General features: G+C 42.1%; 1 protein-coding gene across 1 annotated transcript; it reads left to right on the top strand.

The window, feature by feature from the left end:
• The first annotated feature begins 1,602 nt into the window (after positions 1-1,602).
• On the top strand, positions 1,603-15,605 carry ALKAL2 (ALK and LTK ligand 2). Its single transcript, XM_064650433.1, has 6 exons — positions 1,603-1,893; positions 2,800-3,131; positions 5,628-5,681; positions 5,793-5,873; positions 8,215-8,281; positions 14,931-15,605. Exons 2-5 carry the CDS (start codon positions 2,873-2,875, stop codon positions 8,277-8,279), a joined length of 459 nt encoding a protein of 152 aa, XP_064506503.1. The 5' UTR covers positions 1,603-1,893; positions 2,800-2,872; the 3' UTR covers positions 8,280-8,281; positions 14,931-15,605.
• The last annotated feature ends 160 nt before the right edge of the window (positions 15,606-15,765 follow it).

Raw genomic sequence — 15,765 nt, 5'->3', positions numbered from 1 at the left:
TAAATACAGCCATACCAAGTTATGTCATGCATTAGGACATTCATTCTCACTGTTGAACTGATTGTTCAATTTCTTTTTTCCCCTGATCCTTAAGTTGTCTGGAAACAAACCATGAAGCCAAGAGGAGGTAGGATTCTGGACTCTTGACAAAGCTGTCTTGCTCAGTCTTGCCTCTGGGTCTTTTTCTTCATCATGTGGTGTGTATTTTTCCAGGTATTTTATTAATGGTTTTGTACCTTCACTGTTACTACAAAAATCTCAGCCCATGCTGTCACAGACATATGTGCCATTTGTATGCTGTTTTTGAAGATAAATCGATTAATACAGGTAAAAATAATAAACCAGTTGGGGAACACAACTGCATGCAGTTAAGACACATACAGTGGGCGAAGTTGCGAATGCCCCGTCTCTGGAAATGTTCAAGGGCAAGTTGGACGGGGCTTGGAGCAACCCGGTCTGTCGGAAGGCGTTCCTGCCCACGGCGGGGGGTTGGAACTGGATGGTCTTTGGGGTCCCTCCCGACCCAGCCCGTCCGTCCCTCACGGCGGGGCCCCCAGCGCCGCCTGGCGGCGGCCGCGAAGCGCTCGGGCGGGTTGGGGCCGCTGGGGGCCGCTGTGGCCGCTGCCTGAGGGGACCGGCGCGGTACCTGCGGGCGGCCCCAGCCCCGAGCGCCGCCCGCTCCCGTCCGCCGCCTCCCTGGGCTTGGGAAGCGCGCCCAACACGCGGTCCAGCTCCGCGTTTGCCCGTTTCGGCTGCCAAGGGAGAGGTTTATCCACACAATCAAAGTAAACAGGGAAAGTTCAACCGGATCGTGTTTCAGCCTCCCCCCCCCCCCCCCCCCCCCCACGCCCCGAGGGGCTCCGCGGGCAGGGCGGCCGCGTGTGTGTGTGTTCTGGGGAGGGGTCTCGCAGGACCGGGCTCAGCGCTCGCCGCTTGCTCGTCACCTCTGCCGAGGTGCCGGTGGCTGCAGGAGCGGACAGGGCGCTCCCGCCGGTGGCAGTGCCTTCGTTCTCCTTCTCCTCCTCCTCCCCCGGCCCCGCTGGGAGCGCTTCCAAGCAGCGCCGCGCCGGGAGCCCAGGAAGCCGCCTCGCCACCCGGGACCGCCCGTGCCAAGAATGGGCGAGAGAGGCGGCACGCCTGTTCACTCCTTCCACTCAGCTCCGCTCCAGCCGCCTCTCCGCGGGCTTCCCGGCCGGCGCGAGCAGAAATAGCCTTCCCCTTCTCTGGCAGCTCGCCCCCGCCCCAACACCTCCCCTTCCCCGCCGCAGCCGGGCCTGGAGTTCCCGGTAAACAGGAGGCTTCCCTGCCCGCCCCCCGCGGGGCTGCGGCCGCGGGCCGGGGACCTGCCTGACGGGAGCTGCGCCAGGAACATCAATATTTCAGAGGCTCCTCAGCGCGTTTCTAATTAAAGGCTCGGGCGAGGCGCCCCCCCCGTCCCCATCTTCCCGCCGCCGCCCCCTCCCACTCCACACACACACTTGGGACCGTCTCCTTACGTCGGAGAGAGGCGAAGGAGTGACTGAGCCCTGCTCGGGAGAGCCGAGCAGGGGGAGGGACGGGGGGGACCGGGGCGGGAGGGGAGAGAGGGCGGGAAGGGGGGGCTTGTGCGAGCAGCGACGCTCCCGAGGTTGCCAAGTGGACTTTTATTGTTTTCCACCCACTTCCAAGTCGATACTATCTGCCGTCTCATGTCCATCCTATAGCCTATATAAGCGGCTGCGCTGGGGCTGGCGGCGATGGAGTAGTTTGTGGATACAACGGGAGCGCAGGGACGGGAGGGGGGCGGGCGGGCCAGCCGCGGAATACTTGGACTCCCCACCACTCGCGGGCTGCTGCCGTCCGGGGAGCGGCTCCCAGGGGGAAGACACCTCGGCTTCTGGGACGGAGAGACAGGTAAAGCGGCCGGGGAGGGCCAGCAATCTCCTTCCCCTCCGTTTCCCTCCCCACGCCCGCACCCCTCCCGCCCCGCGGGGCCGAAGCGCTGCGTACGGCGGAGCCGGTGACAGCCCGCGGGCGGGAGCGGCCCCGCCGGACCGCGCCGGACCCCGCCGGAGTTGGCGGGGCAGAGCCGCCGCGGGGAGCGCGGGGCGGTGTGTGCGCGGGGCGCTCAGCCGTCCGAAGGAGAGCGGCTCCGGGGATGCCGCTGGCCGCCGCTCCGGGCTGCTCCCCGCGGCCGCCCGCGTTCCTTCCCCCAGCCGGGAAAAGGGACAGAGAAAGGGGAGGCTGGCGCTGCCGCTCCCTGCGCCTGGACGGCTGCCCCCCAGCCGCGCACCGCCTGTCCCGCCGCTCCTGCCCGCAGCCCGGGCGCCGAGCCCCGCAGCGAGGGTGGGGACCCGCTCGGTGCGCAGCTGCCGCGGCTCTCCGGCACAAACTTCGGGGAAAGTTGTGGCCCCTCGCCCGCGCTGCTCCGCTCCGTGGCCGCGGGCGGGGCGGGGAGAGGCGGGGCGGAACGCCGATCTGCTTCGCGGGGCGAGGGGTCCTGCCGGGCACCTCAGCCCGTCCCCGCTGCCAGGCTGTGCACCCGCCCTCCCGCGGGGCTCGGCTCCGGGAGGCCTGGCGGGCGCTGGGGCGGCTCTGCCCGCGGGGCGGGCGCTGCGGGCAGCGGGGGCAGCAGCGGACCCTCCGCCCCGCTCCGCCCCGCCAGCCCCCCGCCGTCAGGCGCGGGGCTGTCGGAGCGGTCTGCGCCCCTGCCTTGTGTAACCTGCGGAGTGGTCTCCGCTCTCTCCTCCTGTAATGTTTCCTGTTTCATCCCCACGACTCTCCCCACCTTCGACCCACCCTCCCGATTTTCTCTTCCAGTGAAACAGGAGGCCTCCCACAGCAGCAGATCCTTCCTCTTCATCCCCTCGTGCACTCTTCAGGTCGGACTGCAATGAGTGGACTGAGGTCTCCTGGGCTGCTGGGGCTGGTACTTTTAATGCTCTCAGCAGGATATTGCAAAGAGAAAACTGACTCCACAGATTTGAAGGACAAGCAAAGTCTCTTAAATCTGATCATGGAGATCATTCAGGAACTGAAGAGGTACCACCTGGAGAAGGAAAGTGGGGTGCAGTACTTCTCCAAGCATGACTATAACTTGGATCGAAGGGAAGTGGCTGACTACGGAGGATACCAGGATGAGCAGAGAGTTGGTAAGTCACAGTCCATGACATAGGAGATCTTTTTCTCTAGAGTGCCTTAGTGAATGAGACAGCACATCAGGTTACTAATTTTATATCAAGAATTCACCACTCAAAATACTGCAGGTTCCCTTTGGTATCAGAAACAGACACAGATGGCAAATTCAGAATAGAAAACCTCCAGTCACATCTCAGAGTCTTTTACGCTCTGGATAATGTACTCAACTGAAAGTCCAACTTCCTGTGGCTTTGAACAAAACCTATTAATAAGGGAAAAGACTGAAATGAGATGAGCTCAAAGAAACAAGAGATGAAAGCGCTCTTTTTCCTGGAAGGTTACCACTTATTATAATGTGCTTGGTTTAAGTGTTTCTTGGAAATGACCCTAGCAAGAATTCCCCTGCAAGACTATAGTATGTCCTTAAAGACTCCACGTCTAGAAGTCTTTCCTGAAGCTCAGCTTCACTGAACTTTTCGCCCTACTTGTTTGTTCCTTTTGTACTCCAGAGGTAGCACCTTTAAAATACTAGGGAACTGAACCAGTACTCCTCTGCCACTGTAGAGGCTGTGACCAATCTGGGAAACTCCTGCAGTCATACTTCTGTTCATTTAAACGACTCTTCTCTAACCTCCAGTGAAAGCCCAGGTTGGTTTGTAAGATGTTCAGGTTACATGAGCAGTCCAGAAGTAGTCATACCAGTCACACAGTGACGGATAGTTACTGCTTAGTTCCATGATGTTCCTCTGTGCATCCAGTTGAAAATTGATTTGGCTTCTCCTGCTGCCATGTCTAATTTACTGTTCCCTGTCACTCCCAAGCCCCTACAGCATTACTGCTGCTCATCTTACCCCTCCTACTGAAAGTGACTGAGTATTTTCCAGCAAATGCCTACTCACCTTTTCCCAACGTGGCTTTCATTTTGTTTGTGTGCTATTTATTTTGTCTTTATTGATCTCATAAAATTTCATTGTACCTTTTCTTCATTCTCATTCATATTCAAATATCCTTGTGATTTGCATTTATTGGTGGTTGTCATGAAAATGTTGCTTCTCTATCTGGATGATTAATGAATGTACAAAGGAAGACAATTTTGTTCTGCTTAAGATCATCACAGGGAGAACATTTTGTTTTATAAATGTTAAAAAGTCAAAGAGGCCAGACTAAGCAGGAACCCTGATCTGCACAACTCTAAATCTCACCTTGGAACATGGGCATAGTTTTTGGTCACCCTACATCAGCATATTGGTGTGAAACATCTGGCTTGTGCTGAACAGTTATCTATTTGATTAATAAACCTGCTTCAGAGCAGATTAGTTGGTAGTGTTGTTACTGACTCCTAGGCAGGATTTTTCATTCTGTTATTATAATGGAGTTATTCCCAGCAACTCTGAAAAGGAACTACTAGTTAAGAGTCTTTCATTTCAGTTTTGGCATCACTTTCCCAGTGAGTTGGTCCCATGGGAAATTTCTGAGTGAAGCATGTGTGTTTTTAATGCTCTTCATGACATAATTAGGTCAAATAGGATAAGGTCAATTTTACTTACATTGACTAAAGTTAGAAGTAAATGAAGAATGACTTTCGAGAAGTGTCTAACCTTACAAGTGAATCAGATCTGGATGGAAATGCTCTCTCACTTTATATCTGATAAGAGGTGCCAGGGGAGTGAAAAAGGCTGCTCAGGCATTTATGGTCAAATAAATAAAGCACCATGTAGTGTATCATACACAATCAGCGCTAAGCTATCAGCATAGAGTTTGTAACGGAAAGCAATCAAAGATAGCTGTAAATCAGGAAGTCACAAGTGAGGGTTAGGGCTAAAATGGATTTCAGTAAACCAGTTTCATTTTGCCATCTGCTGAACAGAAAACGCAAGGCGGTAAACCACAAACACAGGGAGCCAGAAGAGAGCAATTTGCTTGGAATCATTTCCTGTGAATTTTATTTACTGCTAAAGGGGAAGGAAAAAAAGATTCCTGTAAGTAGATCAATCCAGTTCCATGATTACAGCAGAAGAGTGCTTGTACAAACATACCTGTGATAGTATACTGGACACATTTGCATAAGAGATTTAGAAGACACAACCCAAAACTTGAGTTTATCTTTGGATCTTTACCACTAGTGTAATACACTATTTCTGAGCAACCATGAACTAAAATTTCTTGAAGAATTTAAATCTAGGTCAACTTGATAATATAATTCATAGAGAGCTAAACTCTGACTCTTAGTTAATAACCATCATCATTAATGACCACACATCTAACAGACATTGTTTCATCATCACCATGTGTTTCATAGAGCATTTTACAGGGGTTCCTATGTACTTGTCCTACAAGTCCTACAAGTGCTTGAAATGTGGCCTACTGTATGCAAAGGGCTTTTGACCTCTGTGTACCTGTCAAGACATAGTGGTGATGTTTGCTGGACAGAACATTCCCTGCCCTCATACTATGCTTGGCAAGCAGAGTTCCAGTGCAGTAGAGTGACTATTCTTTTTTCTGTCCAACAGAAATAGTTCCTAGAGATCTGAGGATGAAAGACAAGTTCTTAAAGCATTTAACAGGTATGTTTTAATTTTGCATTGGTATCCATCATTTCAAGTACATACCGTAAGCTGCACTACTCTTTCTGTGACCTGTGCTAATTCATAACTTATTATTTCTTTATATTTCAGGTCCACTCTACTTTAGCCCAAAATGTAGTAAACATTTTCATCGGCTTTATCACAATACAAGGGACTGCACCATCCCAGCATGTAAGTGACAAAACGAGAAACTTCCCTAAAACAAAAGGAAACTCAAATTTAATAGCTCTATCAGGTACCAGTAGTGATACAATGTCAGAACTCATTCCTTGCAATGAAGAGTTTTGAGTGCTCTAAAATATACTGAGTATTCTTTACAGTATTACAGTACAGCATCAGCATTACAGAGAGGAAAATGGAAACAAAACCTTTTCACTGAAAATACATTGTGTACAATGGCTGTAAACACTGTGTCCTTAGGTACTGAAGTATATGTCTCCTGGGTTCCAAATCAAGTGTTTGCTTTTCACAGGAACATGACTCCTCTCAGAAACATCTCATATTTACTTTCTAGTGCTGCAAATTAAATATAGGATCAGAAATCCAGGTGGGATTATTTCCTTTTCATTGATTATTTATCTAGAACATATTTTGTAGATATTTTCTATTTTGACTATTCAGCTACCAATCTATCAGTGATGGTGACAATGAATCTTTGCAACACTTGTGTTCCGTGAATTACAAAAATATAATTTCCTAAGGCTTAGGAAAAAAAAAGTGCTGATGAACACAAATAAGAAAATGCAGTTTATGATATCTCTTCACTGTTGGCAGCACAGAGACAATCAAATCTACTGACATTTATCAGTCAGTAGATGTGACTCTAGGTTCATACTGAGGTGGACCTGTTGAGTAAGCAGATGCTATTTTAGTACAGCCTTTTCAGAATGGAAGCACACTTTATTTTACTTGTCTGAGGTCAACCAGTTGGGTCAGTAACAGAGCTGGGAATAGAAACAAGAGTTACAGATTCCAAGTTTCAAGTATTAATAAATAATTTAGCCCAATATACTTTAAAGGCATATTTGGTAAGAATTGTGGACTTTTCCCCTGTTCGTAAGGCTTCAGATTAGGAATGCCTTGGAAAGATAGGGATTTATAGATGATAGCTAGCCAGATCACATTCTGTTTATGTGGGTGGAGATATAAGTTGTTCATAACTTGTCTGTTTTGAACAAGCAAATGGTCATATTACCTTTTTCATAAGGATCACAATACAAACATCATTTGGCTCAGCACAGCTCCAAGCTGTGAAGCTATAAACTAGTTGGTCATAAAGTCTAAATTAGCCTTTTCCTTCTGACAAGTGACATACCCACCAATATCATGTCTGGATAATGGAGGATAATTTGTATGAATGGCAATTATAGCATAACTATGCTGTGAGTTAGAGATTGTTAACATTGCATCTCTAGGAAACATTAGATGTAGTTACTCATTAATGAAATTATGCCTAACGAAAATCAACATCAGTTACTGGACTGGGCTGACTAGCATCTTTTGAAGTAACTTTCTTCTAGGAAAATGACATAGACAGCCTACTTTAATTCTTCATGCACAGAATGATGTTACTTTTTGATAATATCCTGACTTCAAATAATACTGTTCATTCTGTGTAGAAATTCAAAGGCTAAACAAGAAAGAAATTAAAAGCATCTATGAGGCTGCAACATGGTGGTAGCCAGTACAAAAGAATTTTGTTGGCATACTTTCTAGTACTTTGTACACTGTAATAGCACTGACACCTGGAAAGTAATTTACTTTTCTGTCTGTCCATAACCAGCTTTCACAATACTTGCTTTCAGTTTGTCATGTTAATGAAGAAAAAACCCTTTTGATTATTTTTTTAGTTTTGCATTGGTTCTGTCCCTTATTACAAATGCATCAAAAAGAAGAAGGTACCTAAAATATGAACAACTAACAATAGGACTGCTAGGGAAAAAACAGTTTTACTAGTTTTAAGATGAAACGTGATACAGTTATGAATGTTTGTGATGTGGTCACATACTTGGGTTGGACTTAACATTCCTATGGCTAGATGTTATTTGTCTAATTTGAAGAAAATCTGTTGGAGAATGGCATTACTTAAGTTGATAGCCTTGTTCGTTGAGGGCTGGATTTCAAAGGTGGATGAGCACTACTTACTCTTCCTCTAGTATGGAGATACTACAGTCACATGTTTAGATCCTGCATGTAAGCACAGACACAGATATATAAATTTTCATACATACAAACACTTGGAGAGCCTCCAAGCACATTCATGCTATTTGTTTACAGATGGAACATGTGCAAAAGTCAGTTGCACTGTTAATGTGCTATTAGACATGGCTTTCAGTTACACAGTTTTTATACACTGCATTTCTAAGTCTAAGGAGTTGACTTTTATTCTGTTGCAAACTAAGGTATTCATTAAACTTTATTACAATACTAATTTGACACTGATATCAATGTTGATTTTTAAAAGCGAAATTGGTTACTTTGGTAATCTATTTATGCTCTTTTTTCATGACAGACTATAAAAGATGTGCCAGGCTTCTTACTCGGTTGGCAGTAAGCCCAATGTGCATGGAAGGATAAAGGTAAGCTTTTTCTTAGCAGTAATGACATTCCACTGCATAGCAAAGCAGAGGATGTTGTGCTTCATCCATGAGAATTTATGGGCGTATAATAACAACTGTCCTTTAGCTAAGGTATTCTCCTCTCACACAACTTAAAGTAACTGGCTTAATCTGGCAAATTTTGGCATCAAGGAAAGGGTACCCCCTGCTGGAAGTCATTACATAAAAGTCCATGTGCATCATCTGTGAATTATTTATAGCAGCATACAGTTAGCAGATAGTGATTTGTTGTTACAGAACAAAACTCTACAGCTGTGGCTTATTTTTCAAGAGTTGACTCAGTACACAATTGCCTGTATCAGGAGCAGCAGCCACCCTTTTATGTGTGCAGCTGTACATCTATGGTGTACTCTTTAGTCTGAGTTAATATATACATAGCTATACACATGAAAGCTTTATAAACGTAGATAGGCTGCAGGTGCTTTTATAGTAATTCAATTAAAATGTATTATTAGTAGCATTGATTAATTAACTTCAAGCTACTCGGATTTCCTGGGATTTCATTCTGTTCACCTCTCATGTCTATGGGTTAATTCCCTCCTTTTTTGCCTACATGTACCTCTACTTCCCACAAATACTTGGGAAATTTCATCATGCACCAAAATAAAAAGCCAACCAACTGACCTATTTTTAGGAAACTGTCACAAAAGAATACAAAAGGACTAAGTCACATTCTGTCCTCAACCTTTACCTGAGACAAAAATGTGACCTCAGACTAATGACCATATGGACTTGTCAGTAATGAATGCTGTCAAACCAAGATATTTTAACTCTATGGTGGAGAGAATCAGTGAGAAAAAATAATAAATATTAAGCATTTTAGTTTATTTTTTTAAAGCATTGACATTGTTTTGCATGGCATTCTCAGAAGCAAGCTAGGGAAATGTAATCAAGATAAATATAAAAATGACTGGAAAAATATACACAAGTAGGTTATTAGCGTTTCACTGTCAAAACTGGAAAAATGTATTAAGCAGTGTCTCACAGCTTCATTATGGGTGTGATATTGTTCAATACTTTCATTAATGACTTGGGTGATAGAATACTATATTTAAGGATTAGAATAGTGTAGGAGAAGCAACCATGATACAGTACAATCTTGAAATTAAAAATAATCTTAGAAAATAAGCTGAATAGTTTAAAACAAGGATAAAATTTAAAGAGCAGAATTATGAAGTCAGGTAGGAGTATTTAGCTTCAGAATTACCAGAATGCCAGAATCCATGGCATTTTTTGAATAGAGAGATAGTTTTGTCAAAAGCATAGGGGTTGTACTGGATCACAAATTAAACAAGTCAACCATGTCACACTTGAAAAAAGTCAAACAACATACTGGAATTTATAAATAAAATAATTGTTTATGAAACATCTGAAATAATCACTGTTTCTGGAATACTGTATTTAATTAAGGGCACCACACTTGAAGACATATGGGTGCTTCTTAAAAGAGTCCAAAGAAGAGCAGTGTGGATTACCAAAGGCCTAGAAAAAGTTTAAGAGAACAGTTAAAGGAATTGGGATTATTTAGTCTAAAGAAAAGATGACTGCAGGAAAACATCATGGAGCTATTCCATTTCATAAAAGGTTGCTACCAGCCATCCTCTCTATCCAGTGTGGATAAATGAGATATAATTTGTTTAACTTTGCAAATAGGTCAATATTATTACCAATAAGCGGATACATCAGAGTGGGAAATTCTTTTCTCCCTTTCTTTAGAAAGTTTTATCTGTATCTTAACATCCTGTCATGTAAACATATACTTGTAATATGAAGGAACAGGAACTAAAGTAATTCACATCTCAAGTTGGGATTAAATATTTAAATATTTAAAATTGTCCAATATTTAAAATTGTCCATCTCTCAAAAACCACCTTTGCTCAACTAACAGGCATGTTGCAATGTCAATAGCAACTCCACTTCTGTTATTCTCCACACAGACACAGATCAGTAGTGGTAGAATTGTTAAGCAACCTCTGTTAGTAGAAAGACAGACTATTCTCTACCACATATGCTTTGAGATTCATAAATGTCTCCATAAGATTAATCATCTTTTCTCCTCAAAGCTTTTCTACTGCATCAGTTCAATTTGTGTGAAGCAAATTAGGTTTCCTGTTTTGCTCATTATCTGATTTTCATTTCATTGGAGGCTTTTAAGTGGGCTGGGCTACAGATGGACTATTACCCTGGCAAACTGGTAGTTTTGGTGGATTTTTCAGATCTGTGGACATCTATCCATGTTTAGAGATCAAGTTAAAGGAAAAAAAATAGATTTGTTTTCCTTTCTACACTAAATGCATTTTGGACTATCACAGCTTTAAAGCACACAAGACATTGAAACTCTGAGCTAAGATCAAACAAGAAAATAAGATGTGAAAACAGGAATTGGACATCTGTGACTGTCACAACACATACCTGAGTGGGCCCATGTGTGTGTTTGTAGTACAACATGTCTTATGGAGCCTTCACTTTTTCTCATTTACCCTACACATACATAACTGGGCTCCATCTTCTCTTGTTTTTTTAGTGTACGTTCCCATTCTGCCTGTCCCACAGATAGGAGCAATGCAGGGACCCAGTAACAGCCCTTCAGATTGATGAGATTGCATGAGTGAAGCCAGAGCAACAGATTTATATTACATCACTCAGTAGTCCTTTTTTTTTTTTTTTCCAATCAGCAACCCAGGCCATATTCCGTGGCTGCCACCAGCATCATTTCTGATTAATTTTATTCTGTAACCCCTTCCTGTGGTCAACACAGCTATGCTAAGTCCTGTCCTTGATGCTGTTTTTTGTTCTGTTCTTCAGTCAGCTTCCTAGGATTTCCCATATTCCATGGTTGCTTTGCTCCACCCTATGCAGATACATCCCACAACTGTAATGTTGTCCATATCTGCAGTAGGTAAGAAATGTCAGGAACAAAATTCCTGAAGTCTTCACCTGAATAAAGTTCCCAATTCAGATCTTGAGTATTTCCTGTGACAGACGGCGATGACTCTGAAAATCTGTCCCCTTTGACAGCATCTGTCACAGCCACTTTGGCTACAGTCATACAGATTTTACTGCTTTTGTTTGAAAACTGCAGGTGTTACTGTTGGTGCCCTCCCTTTTCCATTAGCTGTTCTTTAAGTGTTTGCTAGAGCCCAATTCTGATCTCATAATATATGTTGAAAACCTCCTTGTACCGTGAGTACTAGTTCAAAAACTAAAGACTGCATTAATCACATATTATTACATCCTTCTGTTCTGAAGATTTCTTCTAATTTCTATACGGACAAGTTTTATGGGGTTTTTTACCTTTTTTAAAGCGTCTACAGTTATTTCAAATAAACAAAGTAAAACTAATGACAAACACTTTTGCACTAATAAATACAAGAATGGTGAAAGTAGTAGGAATCTTGGGCTAAGCAGAGAAAGTGAGGTTTTATATACTGTAAAAAGGGTATGAAAAAAATCTATTAGTTGCTTCCTTCCTTAAGAAGCAGATACAAAAAATTAATATTTGTACATACGAAGGTCTAACATTCTTTATAAAATTCCTAATAAGCTAAAAGCCCACTGATAACTGAAATTTCCTTTGGAACTCAGAAAAATCTGTGTAAACTCCTCAAGAGGTATTGTCCATACTAGTAATGTATATGAAAAATGCTGAAAATACAAGTTAAAGTTAGAAACTTCATATACATGAAAACTAGAGTACCCCACTGAATATCCCATTCCTATACACCATTTTTCAAACTGTTCTTAAACCAAGTTAACATTTGGGTACTTAAATTTGGCTTCAAGTATTTTGTTACAATGGAAACAACAGATTGCTTTCTCTCTTACACTGTTTCTTATTCAGAGTAACATCGAGTGCATTCAAGAAATGTAACACGCTTTCATAGAAGTGAAGGCGAAATTAAGATGAGGGAGTTGCGTATTATTCAGTGAAGGCAGACCCTCTTTTTCTAGAATGTACAGCTTGATCCATCACATACAGCTTCTCAGGGCATGTTCAGTCACCTCTGTGTCTGGCGCCAGGAAGTAGTTTCCAAGGTAACTAACTGAAGACTTTTATCAGAACTACTGCTTTGCATTAAATAGGCAGCCAGTGTAAGTTACTAGTGTGGCATAGTCCAACTTTATTAAGCAGCAATTTGTAGTTTTGCTTACTGTGGGATGTCTGTGGCTAACACCAGATGGAACATTAGAAGCTTTATCGTCTTCAGTGCATGGATCTCTCTGATTACATCACAGACTTCCACCTGGGTGTGCACACTTCGGGAAAGAATTTTTTGATGTAAGCACATGGAAGTTCTGCTACAAAATCCTACTGGCACAGTATTTTAAGATTTGTATTGATCTTTAAACCACTAAACTCTTCTCATACAGATTAGCTTTTTCTTACAGAGTTTATAATCATGCACAGATAATAACCAGAAACAAATCTGGAAAGCTGTAATATGCCTTTACACTAGCTTTCATTTGTGCTTTTAAAAATTGGAACAATTGCATGGTTTGGTTGGTTGGTTTGGTTGGGGGCTTTTGTGTTTATTTTTCCTTGCATTAGCAAAGGAGAACTAAAAATTGAGTTAAAGAGGGGAAAGGAATTGTTACCTATGTTCTCAACAGAGGCTGTAGTCAAATCGTGTTCAGGAACTCCACTAAGACTACCTATCACTCTTCAGCTAAATTCCAGTCTAATTTTCCTAGACTGATCCATATGATGTGAAATAAAAAATTAAAAGAAAGTACAGCAGATTTATCAATGCTAAAAATCTGAGGCCTTTTCGAGGGTCTCTGAAAATGCCAGGGGTTTAGAAAACTGTAAGTTACCTGAGCACTGGGAATCTAAGATCCAGAGCTTTTGATCAGATACCCATACAAAAGCAGGTCTGTATAAGCATCCTATCCAGTGTTTTTCACCCTCAGTGAGTTGCATATTCCCACTAGTAATGAAAAAATTATTTATTACATTTTCAGTGTTTAACTTGTCAGTTGTGCCACACACTGATCAAACCAAAAGCATGTTAATTTCTTTTAAACATCACTTTTAAACATCACAGCCTAAATAGGGTACAGGAGGACCATACATACAGAAAATAAGCTAGATGACAGTGCAAGACAAGAAAAATTTACATCAGCTTCCACTGATGGGAAAAAAAAAAAAAGTCATTGTCCTATCTGCAAAGCCAGAGAAAACCCATAAATTACATTAAGCTGTTCTGTAACATTATTACATTTCCTAACAGCTTTCAAAAATTGCAAAACTAAATGTTTAAATACTACTAACAAGTATTTCTGTATGCACCAATAGCTTGATTTCCAATGGATTATGTCAAGTCCAACTGACTTTGCATCCAAATGATTCTATTATGAATTATACTTAAGCAGTAGAATATGTAGAGAAACTCAGAGTATCAGAGACTTCGCACTGATCATGGGAAGGAGAGTTACCTACGTTCAGACAGACAATATGAAAGCTTTAACTGTGAAAAATGTCATCAGCAGAACTCTAGCATCAGAGTACCACTGGTTTTTATCTCCCACAAGGACTTTTGACAGCTGTGAGACACACAAGCTTCAACTGAATCTGTTTGCATGTAAGAGCAATGGCTTTCGACTGTGTAGATTAAAAAGACATCATACATTTTTTATTTCTAAAAAAGAACAATAACAGGATTAGAAGGACATGAAACTGGGTGGACAGACTTGTAGCATTCAGTGGTCATCCATCTAGAAAATCTGGTTGCAGAAAACAAACTCAGAAGTTACTGGAGAGAGGATGGACTTCTAGATATGTATACTCAGTTACACAACATTTTCTTAGCATGGTTTAAAGGTGTGGGGGAACAGGGGTCTGAAAACCTTCACTGCTCAACCTCTGAATCAACATTTCTAGAGTATAGACAATATACATACATATGCAATGTGGAAACCTGTCCTTTTGTATCAGTGATTTTGATATCAGTATCATAGAAATGGTTTTGATTTCATTCCAAGAAACTATTCTGGGAAGAGTTACTAGAACCACCAGCAAATTGAACCAGTGCAGCTCCTGCTCAGTTTGTGCTGCCTCAGTGCTTGCATGTTCCAGGAGCTATATTTATATGACCAAATCTCAGAAAGTTACTTCTATTTGTTTCTTGTTTATATGATTCCAAGTTTCTTCACAAATGGGCCCAATGATACATCAAATCCTTCCGAGATCCTAGCAACAACTGACTGACACCAAGGCATCTAGACAGAATTTTGCAATCTGTTAATGCTATTCCTGAGGTTTATTCAATTTTTTGACTTCACAGCTGCAGTCATTAGAACAGGCCAGACTTAACTATGAGCACTTTTTGAAAGGTAGAACTAGATTTTCCTAATCTGTCTACCTAAAATGAAACACCACAAAAAGGGACGCTTTCCAAAATTTCTGCCTTGATTAACAAAGCATTAATTTAACAGTCAGGCTGATACAAACTGAGCTAAATCAGAAATGCGCTACTGGATCTTTCAAAAGTTATTATGGAATTCCCCAGTTTTATTTATTATTTTCAGCATGATAAACACATTTTGAAACACATCTATGTGAATATAAAAATAGTGAAAGGCAATTTTCTTCTTTCTTTTAATCCACCAGATGTTATTACCATGACAAGAAACACCAAGAACCAAGAGAAGTGCCTTGGAAACCAACAGGGAAATAGAACTTACTACCTTTTAGCAAATTCCATTGTGAACAAGAGATTTATTTTTGCAGATTGACAGACTACTTCCCATAATTCTTTTAACATGCATTTTGTATGCCATCAAGTTTGCAGATTGACATTCTTTACAGTAGCATAACTGCCAGTAGTACTTAATGCTCTGTACTTAAAAACACACTTTACAATTGATGTGTAATGCTGCCAAAAATTATGTAAACACAAATATTTCACCAAGAAAATTGATGTTCTATTGCTTAATTCTAAAATTTTAAGGAATGTTTGTTTGTATATCTAGAACTACTAAAGATCTGCTCCACGGTAGTTGTGGTCACTTGACACCCTTCATGCTTATGCAATTTTTTTAAAAGTTTGGTTAAAACAGACTTGCATTGGGGTCACATTGTACCCTGGGAGTACAAACTGCATGACAAACAGGAACGTAATTCCAAGTAGACATACTTTTTGGGACAGTGGAGCATGGATTTTGTACACAAACACAAGCTGCCATTAATTTACTTTATATAATAAATGTATAAAACATTCCAGCGAACGTGCAATATGTAAATACTGTAAATAACAAGCGTAAGTAATAAAGTGTTTGGTATTAAGTTGTTCTCAGTTTGCTTTCTGTTCATTGAATCCAGGTAAACAAGCTACCCTCTGGTAGCTACTGTCATTTATTCACACTTAAACCTCTTTCCAGTAAGAGCTCACTAGTGTAAGAAGGAAAGTTATATCCACCTCAGAGAAGTTCAGTAATCTGGACAC

This window comes from Pseudopipra pipra, chromosome 3, assembly GCF_036250125.1.
Source record: "Pseudopipra pipra isolate bDixPip1 chromosome 3, bDixPip1.hap1, whole genome shotgun sequence".
Classification (NCBI taxonomy): domain Eukaryota; kingdom Metazoa; phylum Chordata; class Aves; order Passeriformes; family Pipridae; genus Pseudopipra; species Pseudopipra pipra.
Note: the sequence above shows the minus strand (reverse complement) of the source record. Positions and strands in the feature narration are given on the sequence as shown.

Bases quoted from the DNA above. Each gene is read 5' to 3' on its own strand.
- ALKAL2 (XM_064650433.1), top strand. From the start codon at position 2,873: ATGAGTGGACTGAGGTCTCCTGGGCTGCTGGGGCTGGTACTTTTAATG. The intron at 3,132-5,627 runs GTAAGTCACAGT...TCTGTCCAACAG, and splicing joins CCAGGATGAGCAGAGAGTTG to AAATAGTTCCTAGAGATCTG. The intron at 5,682-5,792 runs GTATGTTTTAAT...TTTATATTTCAG, and splicing joins GTTCTTAAAGCATTTAACAG to GTCCACTCTACTTTAGCCCA.